The 20,738-nt window shown below is 41.5% G+C and overlaps 1 protein-coding gene across 1 annotated transcript in view; it reads right to left on the reverse strand.

The window, feature by feature from the left end:
* Nucleotides 1-5,200: 5,200 nt before the first annotated feature.
* SSPN (sarcospan) overlaps nt 5,201-20,738 on the reverse strand; it is a 32,087-nt gene continuing 16,549 nt past the window's right edge. Inside the window, exons 2-3 of the mRNA XM_024575606.4 lie at nt 11,694-11,780; nt 5,201-5,638 (exon numbers count right to left, since the gene is read on the reverse strand). Of these exons, the coding sequence (XP_024431374.1) occupies nt 5,273-5,638; nt 11,694-11,780 (453 nt within the window). The 3' untranslated portion in view covers nt 5,201-5,272. The remainder of the gene's footprint in view (nt 5,639-11,693; nt 11,781-20,738) is intronic.

The raw sequence follows: 20,738 nt of genomic DNA on the forward strand, positions 1-20,738 counted from the left end.
AATTGTCTCCAAACTGGCATCCTTATACATTGGTTTTATTTTCCTTTGCTTACAATCTGAATTTTTAAAAAATTACTGTAAGCAGTAAAAGATATGACTATATCAAATGAAAAAATAATTTACAATAATTTATTATGAAGTATAAAGATAGGCTTTATTAAGGGAAAAAGTAGATTCCTGGCTGTAAAATTTCAATAATTAAATTTGGCACACATGTAAAGATTTTTGTGAGTTTTTTCATACCCAGCCGACAGAATCAAGCTCCAGTTGGTATTTTCTGACTATGCTAAAAAATAAATCTTTTTATGATGCTGGAATAAGAATCAATGACCCACAGAGTCAAGCACACTGAAGGTACTTGATGGTTGGTTTTTAAATAAATAAGGGCTTGTACACTGCAACCTAGCAGACAGCGGACCGATAATGTGCCAAAGCTCAATAAAGTCTTGTCTTCAAAGTTGGGGTTACACATGCTTCTCATACATTAAATTAGAAGTAATATGAACATCAGGAGAAATGTCTCAGTTTCCACTTCTGCCTGGGAGAAGAACTGAGAGAAGAGATAGCCACATTCAAGAAGCATCCAGCTGTGTAAACCAACAAGTAGGGGGCCAGCAAATTCCGACGGCTATCATCAATAAGACTTGGTGCTACCTTACAGTAAAAACAGAATTTTTGATTGGGGCCCATTTGATAGTGTTTGTGGTTTATAAAAAGAAAGTCACAGAGAGGGGAGAGCAAAACAACTACTTTTCCCCTTGGATGTGGGACAGGAACCTGCCTCAATGAGAAGTGTCACCAGCTACGTAAAACTAGCTGAGGAAGGAAGAAACCGAATGTTTAGTAAGCTCTCTATGTGAGCCAGTCACTTTGCAAAGTGCTACTTCGTTTAACTTTCCCATGATGCTGTGAGGCAGTGATGTTTTTCTCCACTTTACAAAAGAGGAAGCTAAAGACTATATGGTTTATCCAAAGTCACAGAGCCAGAAAGTGGCCGATTTCCAACACTAAGACCTACAGACCTGACAATGAGGACAGGAGACCCAGCTGACAGCGTGTGTCCTAAATCACCCTCTCTTTCCTTTTGCATTCTATAGGCTTTTCTAACTACATTAAACAAAAAGAACCACTGCGTCTTACAGTATAACCAGCTACGTAAATTGCCTCAGAGTTGGTAAGGACTTCCTGCGCTCGGATTTGAAATGAAATAGGCCATCTGATTGTCAATGTAATTACATGCATGATGTGACTGAACATGTGACACTCAGCATGTACCCCTTTCTTTAGACCAAGCTTTCCTTGTCATTAATGGATGTACATTAAGATCGGTGTTCTAAGTACTTTTGGCACAATATTTTCCAGCTCAGGCTCCCTTGGCCTGGGGAGCATTTACCACCTCAACTTCTATGGTGGGTACAGTGTATCAAAACAGACAATCACTGGGACAAAGGAGTCCAAATGAATATTAGTTCTGGTCTGTTCCAAAGCCAGATTTCTGGGGTAAATAGGAATCGGACAGATTTTTCATAGTCTGTCCCAGTTCACGGGCAATGTACCATCACTTTAAAGCACATCCAAACACGGTGTTTTGAAAGATTATGAAAATTTTATTAACAAAGAAAATCTACATGATACACATCACCTATAAAAACAACCAGCTCAGACATAGAGGAAACACTGTGTTTTCTGTTCACCGTTTCATCGGTGCCAGGAGAATGAAGCCGCAACACCAAAGAACAGACCAATGTTTTTGAAGGGGATAATCATTTGAGATAATAAGGTACTAGAAAATCAGAAGCAACAAATCAAGGTACTCATTTCACAGGCTGATCCAGAGTCTTCATCCAAATGAACGTTTCCACTGTGAGTCCATGTACTTGACCATCAGCTGTTTTAAACATACTGAATATACAGTGTCCATCTAAAAACACGAGAGAGTCTACTTGAATAGAGAACTGAGAGCCAATATGATTTATAGAAATTTAGGGCTACATAGCAATAGTCCAGAGATAATCCCTACAAAATGTCAAGGTGTACCTGATAATAGGATATGATTGATTTTTCAGGATTATTTTGAGGTTCTTTTCTGATTATCTTTAAATACTGCTTACCGTTGTCCCTTAGAATTTCCTTTGTTTACCTTTTACCCTTCCCTCTACTAAAAATCTATATATATATTCAAGATATATGGCATGCGAGAGGGGAAGTACAAGAATAAGAAAAGATTCTGATGCCCTGGACATGAATAGAGAACACGCATATAAGGGGTTCTCATCGTCAGAACAACGCATTGTTGTGTGAGCTGGAAGCCCGACAAGAGAGATCATATAGACTTTTAATCCAAGGAAGGAGCAAAGTTAGGCCTGTTAGTTGACTACGGTTTCCAGGGCCTGGGGTAGCTTTATTTTTAGGCATGGCTCCCAGGAGCTGCCTACACAAATTTGGAGGGAGCCAGGGAGGCACAGATGGTGGTCACGTGAAGGCACAGGCCGAATGCGTGGGCTCAGTTACAGGGTCTGTGTGTTCAGGCTGCTGTATTCCTCCTATTTCAAGCACAGCCACGTCCAGGCTGTTCCCCCTCTTTCCAAAGTCTTGATTCCTTTAATTCTCCTGCAGGAGGTGGGAGAGGAGGAGGACTGCACGAATCTTACTGTTTTATGGTTTAGAGGAGACAGTCACCATCTTGGCTTCTTGTCAGATTTTAAATGTAACATTTTGCTAAGTGTAAAGCTGTGTATCTGTTCCTTTTCTGTTGTGGTTATGGTATCTTCAATATTTGCAAAACATCAACTCAAAATACTTCAAATCAAGCCCAAAGCAGTTTGTTATTCATGCAACACAGTTTTTACACATATCAATACACAGTGAGTTCGCCAGAACTGGGATCTTTTCTTTGCTGCTTTTTCTTTTCCTTTCTTTGCTTTTCTCTTCTTTTCCTTTCTTTGCCTCTTTGGTTCTTTTTACAATTTTCCCTTCCTTGGGGGATTTAAGAACGATTCAATCACACAATAGCAAAATCCCCATTCTGTACATCTCTGAAATCTACCGGTTGCTGTCCAGCTGGTTGCCATGTCAGTTGTGGCTGGCCAGAAGGACGCCCGTCAGCTAAAGTAGCCCACTATTTGAAATTCCCTGTGAATGCACTTGTAAAGCATATAGCACCTTAGTGTTGGGTAGAATTCTAATGTTTGAATATAAAAATCTGTAGTGTTTGCTATAAAATGTTGTTAAAGGTATTCAGGGTGTGCTTCCGGTGGTGCTGGATTCACAGTAATTAACGTTAAAGCACTAGTTTCGCACTCTTTAAAGAATAGCCTACAAAATTTCAGATTCTCATTTTCTTCTTTACATAGAAAACTGCCATAACAAAAATGGATTCGGTTACTGGATTTTTTTTAACAGAGCACAGAGAATTCTTCAGGTCATCATCAGGATGCTTGGTGTTCTGTCAATGTAATTGCTGTGTGTGATCAAACACCTTCTCCAGAGTTTTATCCTCAAATCCCTCCAATGTGCCTTCTTGACCTGAGCTACTGTGTAGGCTATTTTTAAAAAGCAAGTGAATACATAAAAAGGTTTTAACATCTGTTAATCAGTTGTTTTACCTGGAGGACATAAAAGATATTTACAATCCTCCAACTAACTGATTTAATGTTTTTCTTTGCATTTGGGTATTTACATTGTGTAGAAATCAACACTATTATCGCAACCAGTGGGATTATTCACCTATCTTCTAAGGCAAACGAGAAAATGTTTTTTAGGATAGAATTTCATGATTAGTAAAATATATAAGCAATGTGGAAAGGCAAATTTAACTCAATTATTTTGAATTTCTGCTTTCAACAGAGCATACTACGAGAGAAAGTTTTAAATAACATTTATGCTGCATGAATTTGCATTCTGAGCTCCTCCCTTAAAACACTGATATTGTTCCAAATATAGTAATAGCACTAATAATAGAGAAAAGTCCCACCATAGGGAACTTGTGCTTCTTTATGTCAGTTACTTAAAAAGAAAAGAAAACAAAAACTACCCAAGTCAATGGGCACACACTCGAATAAGAACCTCAGACGTTAGTTTTAGTCTCTAGGTTGACTGTGCCTACAAATCAATAATAGGATTGCATATCAAAGACGGTTTTGTGAATGAAACACATTGGCATCACCCAATCTTTCTCAAAAGTATTTAGCTGCCAAGAGAATACTTTACAACATATCACAAATGTGCTATTTGTATAAACATTCCTGTTACAAATACTTTGTTTTTGCTTAAATGAATATATTTAACCTAAGCTATTAATAAAACTTTTTTCTCCCTTGTAAAGCTTAGCTTTCAGAAGAAACAATATTTAAGCCTCTTCTCTGTGAGAGTCACATCTCCTAATACTGTCTGTGCTACATAAGTACAACCAGAGCTCATTAAATAGACTTCTGAGCATAATTATAATTAACAATTAGCTAGAAATTGGTTTTAATGATTTGTTTTAGATGGTAGAACAGAAGCATAATGTAATTATTTTAACCTTCTACATCATTAAGAATACGACTACTACCAACTTTCAATTACTGAGACGCAGACAATCACCCAGAGATTCAGTAAGTGATCCACTTTCAGCGCCCAGCCCAGGGAGCCGAGGACAAAAGGCCGCTGCCCCAGCCCAGGTGCTCATAATTATTCAGTCTTTTGCAAAGTCCCTTCCTTTTCTATTCTGCTCCTTTAACTTGTTTCGTGGCTTGAGGACCTCTCTACCAGGGAAAACAGAGTCAACCTGGCTCTTCTGCTCTTTCCACACTTTCTGCCTCTTCCAAGACATGGTGAGGATGCCCTGGTGGGAGGAAGGAGGGCCTGGAAAAGCCTCTACAAAATTTAGCGAGTGGGCCTGAGATGCTAACTCACACCATCAAACTAGACTAACAGGAACGATTATAAAAGTAATGGATAAAATGAGTATTAGGAATAAACACCAGAATGTAAAGATAAACCTATGCTATTCTTTCCCTAGTCATGTCCTTTTAATATCCCAAAGTCAATTTGAATCTTATTTTTCTCATAAGAATTTGTAAAAACCACTATAGAAACATGAAGAAATGCTGTTTCATTTCTTGAAAAATATAAAAATATTCATTTAGAACAGTAACTATTACTTATTGTAAGTTTTTTTTCTTTCTTCCTTGTCTTTCTTCTCTTTTCTTTTCTTTCCTTTTTACTTATTTATTTTTTTAACCTCGGCTAGCCAGTGCGCTGTTTTCTCTCCCACCTTTCCGCACGAATGTTAGACCTTCTGCTGCTGGCCTTCGGAAGTTGTTAGCGAGTACATCCTGTCACCCACATAAAAGACCTGGTACCTATGTTTCCACATCACAAAGCAGGCCAGCAAGCACACAAGGCCACAGACCAAGTTAAGAATCATCTGGGTGAGTAAGAACAGTTTGAAAGTGCCCGTGATGCTGGTACAGTCAGCCACATCCCGGTACACCAGGGTCCTGCTGAGGGGCTCCGAGGAGGGCAGCTTGCAGTGGCAGGAGTCGAGTGCGGGCCCACAGGTAACCTGGGTGAGCTGTGAATAGTGGTGGGCAGCAAACGCCGCGGCCAGCACACAGACCATCAAGCCGAGGGCGCTCAGCAAAAAGTACAACAGCTGCAAGAAAGAAAAAAAAGCTTTCCGGTTACAAAGTTCATTCAATGACTATTGAGAAAGCTAATTAATAAAAGCTGTTCTTTTTCTTCTCTCCCAGGAAGTTCCCTGGCGGAGGGCTATTTCTCCTCAGAAACGTAGTACCCAAGACATGGAAATGGCTCTAGGTACTTTATTTGTCAGCGAGCAATCCTTAAGCGCTGATCATACTTTCATTTGCCATAGAGATGTTCGGTGCTTTCCATGAACTGAGCCAACAATGTTAACCTGGTTGTGGGGTGTCTGTGTGTGGAGGTAGCAAGCAGCTTAGATAAATTCCAAACACAAGGGCCACCCTGAAAGGCATGCTGTGCTTGTTTTGACCCCAAGAACTGATGAGATAAAAATTGAAACAAGACTAGAACGTAAAGAACACATTTCTGCAAGGTAAATACTGTGTCTGCCAAAACTGGCAATTATTGGTGAACAAGCAACACAGGTTATTAAAAAATATTATATTCAATGTAGAGTTGTCAAACTGTGTCCAGGAATGCCAAGATTCCCAGTAAGTAGTTGCTGGGAGAAAAAAATTATGGCTCCAGAAGGTAGGTGACGTGATGTCAACTTCATCACCTACAAGTCTCATCCCAAATGCAACTATAACTATGCAGTTCCTGAGCATGAAAATAGACTCTAAATGGTCCCTCAGCCACCAAGTTTGAACACCGTTGGCCTGAATGTTAGCCTTGGGAAGGAAGAGTCTGGTTAAAGTTCTAACTCTGCCATTAAAGAAACGTGGAATCCCTGAAATTCAAACATTTAGCTTACACCGAAGTACTTTGATGAAAAATTGTGAGTACTCATTGACCTGCCGACAATAAAAACCATTTTATAGAACAAAAAAATGATCTTGTGATTGATCTTATCACCTGGACACATTTCTCTTACTGGTTCTGCCTCCTGGGGGTCTAAATAAGGAAAAGAATCCCTAGGTCTTGGGACTAGTCTGCTCAACACAGTGCAAGATTTATATTATTATAGTCAAAACGTGTTCCTTACAAGGAGCAGTTCTGGTGAATGTGAACTCCCCAAAGTAAAATTAGTTCCAATCATGTCTAAGTTCAGATTAAAGTAGCTCTAAAAATATTTGGCCCTCCCCCCACCTCCAACTATATGCAATTCAAATTAAAACACACATATATGATTATGCATGAAAAAGTCCTCCAAATGAGTGATTTTCCACACACTAAGAATTCCAAGCTTTTCTAAGTCTTAAAGATAGAATACTTAAAAATTTACTTTTTTCTTTGAGTAGTGTGGGCACGCATGTGCACCCATTCACACATGTGGTTGCTGGCACCCTAAGCACGTGTCTGGTTTGCTGGGGAGCTTGGCTGTATGTCTGAGCTCCCAGCAGGACAGTGGTTAACCCCACTTGGTCTTACAATGAATGGACATCCAAGGATTGCAGGGATTCTTTGGGTCTTCTCATGAGAGCTGTCTTACCCATACACACTGTTTCTAATTTTGGAACCATTTGAAGAAATGTCAAATATAACCCACGTTTCTCCACCTGTGAAACAGTTTATTGAAACATCTTACATCTCAGGGATATAACAAGAGTAACTTATACTCAGCACTTTTTGTCTCCCTTGGAAAAAAGGAACAAGATAAATACAAAATACACCTTTACAAAATTTAAGAAGGCAATATTTAATTTGTGTTATTGAATGCCATTGCCTTGGCCCTATCCCCAAGATTTGCAGTGGCCATATTTTCTGCAACCACTGGCATGCTTAGGCTAAAAAGGTATGGGTTTGTTTTGAGGGGCCATTGGGGCAGAATATTTGGAATATTCTGGGTTGCTCTGGAATTCTCAGGCTTGATGACTGACTTCAAACTCTTGGTGCCAGGAGCCAAATTACATTGTGCTGGCCGTGTTGTGAGTGTGTGCCCATTGTAGCTGCCTTTCCAATGCAGCCAACACAGAACTTGGAATTATTTGCTGGCACGTGGGTACATCTATGACTTTACCAGCAGGGAAGGCTCAAATTAAAGAGATAATCTCCCACCTGAGAGTCATCTACTTAGTAGAACAGTCCCAAATGGAGTTTTCTCTGTACATTTTATTGCCATCAATGGGTGGAACTGGGGAGTGCGTGGGTCTTGTAATAACCTTTCTACCTCCAACACGCATATACACAGCCTCAGAGAGCAGTTGTCTACACATCCATTGGCGTAATATCTAGAATTAACTGAGATAATCCCTCATTCTCAATCTGTAAATAATTCTAATTGTTACAAAAATATTATTGTCATAATCACCACAAAAATCCATCTGCTAAAATGGGAACAGTGTCTATTTTAAAAAGACGACCTTTGGCACAGAGGTCAAAAGGTTTGCCAAGTCTTGGCTGGTGTGGCTCAGTGGGTGGAGTGCTAACCTTCCAACTGAAAGGTTGCTGGTGTGATTCCCAGTCAGGGCACATGCCTGGTGTGCCGGCCAGGTCCCCAGTGGGGATGTGTGAGAGGCGACTGATAGATGTTTCTCTCATACATCAATGTTTCTCTGCTTCTCTTTCTCCCTCCCTTCCCTTCTCTCTAAACATAAGTAAATAAAACTTTTTTAAAAAGCAGATTTGCCCAAGATATTTAATAACTGTACAGCAGTGCCGGGGGATGGGTAGGAGCATGGACCAGGGTACCAGACTTCCAGTGCTCAAATTCCAGTTCTCTCCTCACTGGTTGTGGACCTCGGGCACATCCAGCAATCCCATGTGTACCTCTGTCTTCATTTGTAAACTTGGAATGATGATCGTAATAGCATCTACTTCACAGGATTGTTATGAGGATCAAAAGAGCTGATATCTGCAAAGGGCTTAGAACAGTGCTTGATACATAGTAGCACTATTTAAGTATTTGAGAAATAAACAAACAAATCAGCGGAGATGAAAAAACACTTTCCGTTCTCAGGACTGAAGCTATCAACTCTATTAGCTTTGTCTTGTTCTCTGTCATGTGGGAGTAACAATGCAAACTTAGCTCATAGAAAGGATGTAAACATTTACACAAACACGGAGATTGCTCCGTGTTAACTGAGCAATCGTCTTACTGTGCTAGAAGCCAGGGAGAGCACAAACAAAAGCCACGCCCATTACCATTTTCAGTGGTGTGCATCTCACACAGTGCGATTCTGCTTCTCCCACTCCATGAAAGCATCCGGCCCAGTAAACAGGAGTGAGCCACAGAATCAAGTTCATTATCCATTTTAAGACATAAATATGTACTTGGTCCCCCAAAGCTTGTGTGCTACATCTGCATTGCTGTAGCAATTTTCCTTCGTGGCTTTAGCTCATCTGACAGCAACAAGCTTCTGTGTTAGAATCTGTAATTTAAAATCAAGTGGCTTGTTTTACCTACCCAGCATGAATAAACTATCAATGAAAGAGTTTACGATGACCTTGGGAATGCGAGCAAATATATCTTGATAAAAGCCCGGCGGGGGACGCATTCGTCATGCCGGTGTGGGACTGGCGCTGGGCAGCGGGCGGGGGGAGGCTCTGTGGCCCCGGGAGCTTATGTAACCCAGCGCCCAAGCGCCTCTCCGCGCGCTGGCTGCCTCTAATTGGTACCCGGCTGCAGCTTCAACGTGTGGTGACTTCGGGAGGAGGGCGATTCCGCTCCGATTTAATTACCTTCCCGGTGGCAGGCAGGAGATGGCAGCTGCAGCCTAGGGGCCTCCTGGATGACGGCGCGAGGCAATTGCGCCTTAAATGCCCTTGTGGGGACTGTGCCTGGAGTGCTTCTGCAAGCACGTGAACCAGACACGTTTCTGAAAATCATCAAGGTGAGCCCTAGTAAAGCCGGGCCACAGGAAAGGCAGGAGGCCCAACCCACGGAGGAATGGCCTGCCAAGCCCAAGGGCAGAGCCCCAGGAGAAAGAAGGAAGGTGTGGGTGGCGCCCAGGGCCTGCCAACGCCCCCTGAAAATACTGTGCTAGCTTGAGATGAAAAGACAAGCCGCAGTGGCTATTGTCTAAGAAAAAGTGCGTGTTTGTGCAGGCTACGATACGATGCTGTCATCATCACCTGATCGCTTGCCCTGGCCCTCGGTCTCTTCCACAGGAGGAAATAAATTCTCAAAGCTGAGGCCAAGGTTCCAAAAAGGGGCACTAAAATACGGTTATACCAGTGAGAAACACCACATGAAGATGTATTTCATTCCTTCCCGTAAAATGGTGTGAGAAGAACAAGGGAAGTCAGGTGTAACCTGTTGTGCCTTTGGAAAACCTTGAGAAGGACCGAAGTTCGTTTTGTAACGGAAGATAATATAGCGGGCATCTTAGAAAGACGGCAGGAAGCATCACTAAAGGCCACATGCAAGAGAAAACTGCTTTAGTATTTGTCAATGTCTATCACAGGTTGGGGCGGGGGGAGGAGCAGGGAGGAAGAAAGCTAATGAGATGTTCCTAGTGGGGAATTCTCAACCTGGCTGACATTGGCAGTGACTTTTTTCCCCCTTGCTCCTCGTTTTACCTGCGGATGTTGAGATGGCCTTGGGGGCCTCTGTGAAGCTGGTGCTTTTGCCTTGTTCCTAGGGTCACCTGGGGGAGGGAATGAAGGCCCTTCCCAGACACTGATGAATGTCGTTTGGAGCATTTTTTTACCTGGTGAATGAAGTTCCCATTATTTAACAGACCATTGCTCACTAGGCGTCCTGGCTGTCTTTTGTTTTTTATTTTTTCAAATCATTACCAAGCCTTGCCTCACAAAAAAATGAAACAAACATGGACTGATGTCTGCTTTATCTGGCCCTCTTTTAAGGAATACCCTCAGAAAAAGTAAAATTTCCAAATGTGGGCATATTCTAACTATCATTTTTAAAATAGCATCCGTTAATTTTTCTTAATTAGAAAAGTTATGTCTAATTGAATAACATTTCAAAATTAGAGAAAAAACTACAAAATGCAGCTATAATCCCACCTCTCACATATAACTTTTTTCCCTAAGCACATAGAACTATTTTCTTTCTGTAGGATCATGCCATACATTTTCATGTAGCTAGCTTTTCTGTTGGTTAATATAAACATTTTTATTCTAATAGTTACTCTTCTATAACTATATATATATATCAACACATTTTTACATCAATAGCTTCAGTTATACTAGAATATACTAACATCTGATTTTCTGCATCTTTGTAATTTCCAAATAATATAGTTAACTTACCTGTATGAGTTATGCTTTCTTGTTTTAGTGAACAAAAGAGTATCCAGTTTTTATGTATTTTCTTGTAGAAGAAATGTATACAATGTAAGTGAACCAAGAAAAAAAAAAAAAAACAACCACCCACTACAGAAAGCTTTTTGTTCTCGGCTACAGCAGTTGAAAGAAAATATAGGAATTTGATTTCTACTAGCTCTGATTGCTAAGTTGGGTGTTTATCTCCCTAAACTCTGAAAGCGTGTGTCTGTGTTTCCCTTTGGAGTGGATTCTATGTGCGGTGGAAATGCTGTGTACTTGAAGTGGCTCCAATTAAGCCCACTGTCTCTAACAGAGAAAAACTCCATGTACAGAAAAGACACACACACAATGCACACACATGCACACACCAAACCAGGCACACCCCAGCCCTGCGCCCTTTGTGCTCAGACTCTTGGCGTAGATCATTTGGATACACCCGATGTACCTTTTCTGTCTCAGTGATCCCACCCACAAGAGGAAATAGACTGCTTCACCATTAAAATATTTGAAATAACCCCCAGGATGTGGAAGTGGGCCCTGATATAGGCATCTTTTCCCTGGCAAAGTGTTTTTGTTGAACTGATGAATTTTCAATATTCCTTTTAAAGGCATCGAAGAACAGAGACTTCATATGCTCCATGCCAACCCAGTTCATGGAAATCAAGACTTTAAAAAAATTAGCGTTACATTTGGATTCTGGATGAATGCCCTCCTAAAACATTTTTTGGCCTGCCTAAAAATGAAATTTCTGGAATAATCAGATACGCAACTGCTTAAAAAAGCACTTGTGTTTCTTTCTATGTGATGATAAGAGAAAAAGAAAAATAACAACTTACTTTCATAGCAAACTGGATACATGTCTTCTCATCAACTTGATAGGAGACACAAAGCATAAACAAACCGAGATAGGCCACTAAGCAGACCTGCAACGGAGAACAAGCAGGAGAGGGCGTGGTCAGAGCGAGCTGTGCATTCTGATGGCAGCAACCTCAGTGTCTTCCTCCAGCAACCTCCTCGTTCTCAAGGTGTTCATTTCATGTACTTATCTTTACTTGTTATTTTTCTCAGGTTTAAAAATAGTAAAATCAAATTATTTCAATTTATCCAGTATTTATTAAGTCCTTTTGATGTGCCAGGTGCTACACAAGGTCCTTCAGAGTATCCAATGATGAATAAAAGTACCTCAACCTCAATCAGCGTACAGCCCAGTCCAGGCCAAGATAAGTACACACACTATTCTGGAGCAGGGCATTATATGTCAGATGCTATTCAGAGACGCACAAAAAGGGGAAAAATAGCATTAAGCTGGGCAATTAAAAAAGGCTTCACTAAAGAGGTAGACTTGACATGGTCCTTGAAAGGGATGATGATAATAATCATGATCACTAACACTTACTGAATACTTACTTTGTGCCGGGGTTCTGGCTTTCTTCATAGAATTATCACAAACCCCTGTTAATAGGCGCTATTGTGATCGTCATATCATAAACAAAGAAGCAGAAGTGCAAAGCTAGTAAGTAACGGGACCGGTACTCAGACCAGGTAGCTTGAGTGACACAGCATGAGCAATAGTTCAAAGGCAGGGCCGTGCAAATTGTGTGGAAAGAACAGCCAGTATGTACCCAAAGTTAAAATAACAAAATATAGAGCTACCTGGAAAAAATGCTAAAATATAGAACTACCAGAAAAGGTAGGTTGAAAATCTGGCATTGTAGGAGTTATTTAGCAAGTGGTGGGGCTCCCTTGAAAATTTTTGAGCAGGAAAATGACGTGATTCAAACTACATTCCAGGCTCTGGCCTGGTAACTCAGTTGGTTAGAGCATTGTCCCGATACACCAAGGTTGCAGGTTTGATCCCCAGTCAGGGCACACACAAGAAGCAACCAATGAATACCTAAGTAAGTGGAACAACAAATGGATGCTTCTCTCTCTCTCTCTCTTCCCTTTCTCTCCCTCTCTCTCTTTTCCCTTTATCTCCCTCTCTCTCTCTCTCTCCCCTTTTCCTCTCTTTCTCAAATCAATAAATAGTTCTTTTTTTAAAAGAAGACAGGTAGTGGTGAGGGGATTGCCTGAGGCAGAAGTGGGGGCTGAGTGGAGGGGGGAAGGGGGAAAAATTGGGACATCTGTAATACCATAATCAGTAAAACATGTTTTTAAAAAAGACATGTTTTAGGAAAATAAGCAGCAGTGTTAGATGGGTTGGCAGTGAGAGAACATCAGGATATTATTTTACCAATCAAAGCAAGGTTGATATACCAGGTGGGCCAGCGCTCAGGTGGTGGCAGGCAAAGTCAGAGAAGAGGCAGAACAGAAAAGAGTAGCAAAAGCAGAATCTGTACTTCTTGGCTGTAGCATGGCTGAAGGGAGGGCACCGAAGAGGGAGAATAGAAAGCAATTCCCAAGTTCTTGAGCGTCAGTGATGGAGAGAGGGTGTGTGACGGGTGGAAGAAGAATGGCTGGAGGAATGGCAACTTTGAGCAAACAGATACAGATTTTCTTTTTAGTGCACTGGTTTGTTTCGTTTTTTCCTCTCCAAACTGTGGTGTAGAGTTTCTAATCAAAGTGTTGTCTATTCACACTCAGTTTTGGAAACCCTAAAATGTTGCTAGGTTCTACTTCAAGATAGAAAACATAAGCAAGAGTATTGCATTTTCTGATAAGTACAGTTTTCCTAGAGATGTTGGAAAGGAGACTGAGAGTCACCTAGCAAGTTATCAAATGGCTGGTTTGGAGATATTCATTCATCCTTTCTACCCCTGAGCCCAGCTTCAGACCAAAGACCATTCCAGCTAGGGTGGTAGAGTTGTTTAATTACAAGCCAACACAGCATTTTAAGGTAACACCTCTGTCCTATTCTTCCCTTGATTACACTATCAATAAGTTGCTTGTGCCCTACTGGGCTCCTAAGCTGATGGTTGTTCAGGTTTCTACTGGGCTATGAAGTCGAAAGCCAAGCCTTGTCTAGGAAAGACTATTTGCAAGGCTTCTCATCACCAGGACTAGCTGAATGTCCCGACAGCAGTAAGTAGATAACGTTCCCAGTGGAGAGACACAGACGGAAAAGATGTGAGCATGGCATAGATGGGGAAGTCAGGTAGAAAGCACAGCAGGTAGGACCCGTGGAGGCAGGGTTTCGGCAGAGCACCGGAAGATTTGGAAATGATGATCCTGACGTTGTTTGTGTAGCCCTGGCTGATGTTTCCAAGTCAGGGATGAAGTACTTTCTCAGAACTCAGTTTTAAAAAATACCTAATTCAGGTCTAAGTTTGAGAAGCACATTAAGACTTTACAGAACAGAAGCAATGGAAAAAAGATCTTGTTTTTGTTTACTGGCAACCAACCAGATGGAGGTCTCTAAAGCTGATTCTTTGGGGATTGTTAAAGCCCTAAACACGTGCCTGTGCTCCCCGTCAGTGTCTGTCTGCAGGTGAGCGAGGTCAGGCTCTCTCCCACGGAACTGTCTTTATCCCCCGAGGCTGCTGTGCCAAAGTTGGCAATTGCCAAGACATTTTTCTTTGTGTTTATGAGAGATACATTCCATAATCAGGCTTCACTGACTAGCATCTTAGAAATCTGACTCTGTGCCTTGCTTGAACAAAATTTCCCACTTCAGTAGAATCCACTTCTTTGTAGCCTTAACCTAGGCTGGTTTCCAGGAAGAAGTCATACAGGAGCATGTGACCTCATTGTAGAGGATTTCGCTTAGTCAATAGACTGAACTTTTTTAAGGACATTCAATAGCTAGATCCTGCGCACGGCTCTGGGAACTGAGAAATGAAAAGACAGTCTGGGCCTTTGAGAAGCTCTCGGCCAGTGGGGAAGGAGAGGAGATTGAACTTTCAATACTGTGTAAGTACTAGGACTCTGTCTGTTGTAATACACGAAAGGGTGATTAACCATGGGATAACTTGGGAAACTTCCCAGAGGAAGATGGGTTTTGAAGAATAAGAAGAAATTAGCTAGGAGAAGGAGGTGAGGAAGAGTAGAGAGAGTAGTAATAGATACAAAAGCACGGAGGAAACACAGAACAAACATCTGAAAACTTCTGCAGCTCCAGTTCAGAGGATGAAAGAGGAATAGGCAAAAGATGTGCTCACAGAGACGGACAGGAAACAGAGCACAGAGGACTTTTATTTCATTTGACGCAGGGGAAGGGTACGGTCAACTTTGCCTTTTCAAATGGTCCTTCTGGCTGTGAAGAACAGATTGGGAAGACTAGCTAGGAGGCTGCTCATCTGCGGGAAAATGAGGAGTGCCCAAGCTCAAGTAGCAGTAGGGAGAGAGGGTGGGTATGCTTCAGTGACAGGAAGGAAGCAGAATACACAGCCTCTAGGGACTGAATAGACGTGAGGACTGAAGGAGAGGGAAGGGTCAGGAAGGTGCTAGCTACTTGACTTGAGCTGCCAAGTGGATGGTGCTGACCATTAATGACATGAGATACAAGAGGAGGAGCAGAATGGGAGTGGAAAAGGATGCTGCCCACATAGACTCAAAGCTCAGTCACATGGGCCTGGAACTCAGGAAAGGTCTGTGCTGGGGAGAAGCATTTGTTAGTCATCAGCATATGTAAAGCAATTGAAATGATCAGAAACACTGCACCATCCAGAAAATCTAGTGAAAACAGAAAAGGGCCAAGGAAGTTACCCAATTATGGAGAACCTTTGACTCTTTTGAACAGAAAGCACCTCAGATACACTTCTTATACTTTTGGTTATACACCATGACATGTCTAAGTACTATGACAACTGATCATCCTTTTGGATTTTTAAAAACTTCACATCTAGGTCTTTGTGTAGGGTATTTGCTATAAAGCCTGATCAATTCAACATGTTGCAATTCCTTAGCCTTCTTCTAGGGCTCAATAGGATGTAGGCGTGGGTATTTCATTTTCTTACCTAAAGCTTTGCATGATAAAGCAATACTTCTTTATCAGAGGATTTATCGGGAGTGGGGGGGTGAGAGTAAACCTTCTAGAAGAGTAGTATTTATTGAATACTTAGAAATGAAGTCTTTATGGCCATGGCAAGGAAACCAGATTTCTCACCCCAGACTTAAAGGTCTTGTTTCCTGAGTTAGCAGGACTTGGATGCACCAGGAAGACAGGGTGTTCTGGCTTCCCAGGCAGGGGAGGGAGAGCTCGTGGGAATGAGACGTGATGCCTGCCAGGCCTATCTGGAACAACGTGCCTAGATTCTGGGCCAGAGCTCCCATTAGGTGTGGCGAGGGGAGGCCCATGGAACGGGAACAAGGCAGTTATGTAAAGTTTCCAAGAAGGCATTTGTTGGACCAGGCCTGGGGCAGACAGGTGGTGTCACTGAGGCCAAAGCAAATGGGAACTGGGCGACGTGAGGAAAACTACCACTGAAAGGGTTGTGAGCCTTTGAGAGTTTGCTGAGATTCGGTTCATGTACAGAGGCATGATTACATTGCAAAGAAAAACTTGATGTGCTTTTTAATAGGAAAGAGAAAATGGCAATCACCATCATTTTTAACCTATTTTTGGATGCACGTTTCTACAATTTGTTTAGTGTAAAGAGAAAACCTAAGTCTCAAATTCTACATTTTGTTTAAGACATTCTTTGTCTGCTTAGAGTGAAGATTGCATTCTCTCTCAAGTTAGAAAGTTAAACAGATTTGAAATGTTCTCTGAATGTTAAATCCATTTCTAGACGTCCGAGTCCTGAGTCCTCTCACATATTGTCTTTGGTTTTTGTTATTTGGCCTATTGTACCTACAGGAGTGTCGTTTGAGGGCTGGTATTATGAATAAAAGGCGAACACGCTACCAGTGTCTGGGAGATTTACCTACATAGTATGCTTTCTTTTTCATTTTGGCCAAGCTAGAAGGTATCACCCTTAAATATTTTGGGATATTTTGTGTTATTTACTTCTCTCGGTGTCATACGTATTTATATTCTGGTCTTGTGACATTCACACAACCTCCAATGTATTTGCTTTCTCCTTTTTGTTGTCAACGGAGCTGCTTGACAGGGCTGTCTGGGGAGTGCAACCTTCTGCTGTCAAATGCCTTTCAAGGTTTCTCTCTTTCTTCGCCTCCACCCGCCACCCCCCGCCGTTTGTGCACCTGATATGTGACTCCATTTCTGTAAGTTAATGAACTTTCATCTTTGTATTTAAAGTGCTCTAACTCAGTCAATATCTTAACAAGATCAACTCTCTTCTCATGTTTGTTCAACCCATTGATCAACAAGAGACACGGCAGAGCTGTAAATGTTTCTCTGGGTGTTTCTCAAGAGAATTCCTATGGATTTTCATCTGTTTAATAGAATGTAAGCTAGACTATTAGAAATAATTTTCAACAAACTTTCAGTATATTGCAATCCGTCAGCTGAATGCGATCTCACTCAGGAGAATTGCTGATTAGCATACAGTGTATCAGAGAGTTAAACAATGCACAAAAGAACATTTCATGAGGATCTATTAAAGGCTGTTTATTGGATCAAAAATTCAGAAGGATGGGAGAGAATATTTTAGCATAACTAAGCATTTTTACTGGATTCTCAATGCCACTGCCTATGGCAAGACGAAGTCTAGGCCACTGGGCGAGGGGCACTGGAAAGGCTTGGTAATCTCTGATCCAATCGGTCTGGGGTAGGGACCTAGAGTTTGCATTTCTAACAAATTCTTGAGTAACGCTGATGCTGCTGGTCCCGAGGCCACACTTTGAGAACCACTAGCCTCAGCTAGAAACAGTCTTCTAAATGCTGACGCCGGGTGTAGTGTTTATCTGAAGGGTCAGGGGTCTAGATTACAACACTGACTAGTGGACTTTCCTATGGATGAGTTAGTTTCCCCAAAAAAGAAATTCAGTCTTTGTTATTGTCAGAGTCCTTAAAATTGGGTGGAACCTTTTGTCTTCATTACTGTTTGAACATGACCTCATTGGAGAGCCCGTAGCCTCCATGTGTCTGGTTGGTGGTTTGGGAAGCATCTCTGAACCCTCAGTCAGTGTGTGTGATGGGACGCTCTGCTGCTGACAGGCATTGCTCACTCCGCCCCAAGCCAAAGCTAAGCAATCACCTCCCAAACTGGACCACCGCTACAGTGGTGTGCCGGGAAATGTTGAACAGCCAGATGCAGTCGCAGAAGCTGATATTTGTAGCATGGCTGATATGAAGCTACCAACATCAAGTCACTGAGCACAGAGCTGGGAGGAGATGCTCATAATCAGCTTTCACAAACTCATCAGAGATACTCTAGCACAACCCTGTACCACTACCACATTTTCTACTGCCTCTAAGTCCCTCCTCTTACAAAAGCATCCGGTGCCAAATGAGATTAGTTTGTGATTAAAGGAATCCCTTTATCCACAAGGAATAGCTTCCAAGATCCCCCGTGGATGTGTGAAGCCATGGGTAGTACAAAACCTATATATCCTATGTCTTTTCATATAAATCCATATCTATGATAAAGTTTAATTTTTAAATTAGGCATGATAAGAAATTAACGATAATACCTGATAATATAATAGAACAATTATAACATACTGTAATGAAAGTTAGTGAATGTGGTCTCTCTCTCAGCAAACTAGCATGAATTTCTCTTTCCTTCACAATTTCATGGATAGAAGATTCCTTCTTACCATAAATCATAGCAGCCTCGGCATACAATTTTTTTCTCTCCTTATTAAGTAAAGAACTTACATGTTTCCATGGTAAAGGAAACCCTTTACGGCTTGTCTTTGGCGTATCCGAGTTGTCGGCGTCACTACTCTGTGTTTGGGGCCATTCTTAAGTAAAACAAGGGTCACTTGACCATGAGCACTGTGACACCACAACAGTGGATCTGACAACCCAGACAGAGACTAAGTGACTAATGGGTGGGGAGTGTCTACAGCACGGACACGCTGGACAAAGGGATGACTCACATCCCAGGCAGAATGGAGTGGAACACCATGAGATTTCATCATTCTCCTCAGAACTGCACCCAATTTAAAACTTATGAATTGTTTATTTTTGGAAGTTCACATTTAATATTTGCAGACTGGCATTGCCTGTGGGTAACTGAAACCATGGAAACTGGAACCACGGACCAGGGGGACTGCTGTACATGGCAGGCATTATACTAAGCATTCTCGGTAGCACTGATCATCATATAAATCCTATGGGGTAATTGCTATTATTAGCCCTACTTTATAGGTGAGGAAACTAAAGCTCAGGAAGGTTTTATGCTCAAGATCACCTAGCAAATACAGGGCTGGTAGCTGTACCTGTCAAAGCACAGGGCCTATTTCTTAACTGTTCTATGGCCTGGCCATCTCCCTGGTGGAATTTTGACAGCACTGTCAGTGAAGTGGGAAGTGCAGAGATTTGGAGACTATTCCATCATCTGCTCCTCTCCTGTGCGCAATGGCTCGAAGCACCACTTCTGGGACAGAGTGTAAAAAAGTGTTTGAGGTCCACACACCTGTCTCAGCTGCAGGAAGGTGACACAGTCTTTGAGACGTGGTCTCATCATATATAAAATGGAGAAAATAATACTTCGCTTATAATTTAAGGATCATAAATAATGTGCCTGGAATTATAGTTGGCATTATTTTTTCCATCTCTGTGACCTCAAACTGTGCTAGTATAACTTACTCTGAAATTTGAGCTGAAATAAATAATATATGTAAATGTAGGTCTCGATCACATTTTAGGAATAGTCTCATTCTGATCATTTAACAAATATTCATTGTGTACCTACAACAACGTGCCAGCTTCTCTCTGAGGCTCTGGAGATACTGCAGTGAACAAAAGAGACAAAGATCGCTACCTTCACAGGCCAGCGCTTTAGAGGGGAGAGGTAGACCACAAACAAATCGGTAGATGCATGTCAGTTGCTGGGAAGAGCTATGGAGAACATGGCATTTACCATCATAGCTTCTCCCTCCCCCTCCAAAATGATATATAGTAATTAGGAAAATACAAGCAAATAAGTCCTTAAAATGATTTTCCCCCCTAATAAAATGAATTGGTAATGTCCAGCAACACCTTAAAAAAAAAAGATGGTGGACTCACACTTGTTTCTTATGAGAGCCTTGCTGGTTCTGTTCAACAACACATCCACTCTGAGTTATCTCAGCTCTACTTGCCCTGGAGAAGTGGCAACAGAAGGTAACTGTATAAAGCTTTGTAGCAAAATGGGCCACATGCCTGTATACAGAGACTGAGGCAATGTATCTTAGCTCTGGCTCTGACAGACCTGGGTTCAAAAGCCATCTCCACCACTTTTAGCTGTTGGCCTTGGACAAGTTAACCTCTTTGGGACTCAGTGGGATGATAACAACAATGCCTACGTCACACACTGCTGTGAGGATTACATGAGACAGCGTGTATAAAGGGCTTAGGGCAGCACCCAGCACATGTGAGGCAGTCAATACATATTTGTCAGATGAATAAACGAACTCTTTCATTTAGTGGCTTGGGCTACTTTTGCTTTCATAGCAAGGACCACTTTTCAGAAATCTTTCCAATAATGTTGACATAAATAGTTTGCAAACACTTAAGAGTTATAAAACTTTTTTTCTGCTTCATTTTCTTTCTGATACAAGCCTACTTATTATCTACTACCCAGGAAATGCCAATCTTGGTGACCATGCCACGTGCTCTATATGTCTCTCTGATTACACTATTGTGGTTTTACAAAGACAAGCATTCAATTTCTGGAGGAAAAAAAACGCTGTTCAGCTAAAAATGTTTTCTGTCCATAACAGATCCAAAATTAATATTACTTTTCCATTAAAAGCATAATTGTTTCAGCCAAACCAACTACACAGATATTAATGGGAAATTCCAAAAGTAATAGCCATGTAAATACAAAGATTCAAAATCAACCAAAGAATCGATGGCAGAGTTGACCATCACGCTGAGGGAGGAAACC

The sequence above is a fragment of the Desmodus rotundus genome, chromosome 3, assembly GCF_022682495.2.
Source record: "Desmodus rotundus isolate HL8 chromosome 3, HLdesRot8A.1, whole genome shotgun sequence".
In the NCBI taxonomy this organism is placed as follows: domain Eukaryota; kingdom Metazoa; phylum Chordata; class Mammalia; order Chiroptera; family Phyllostomidae; genus Desmodus; species Desmodus rotundus.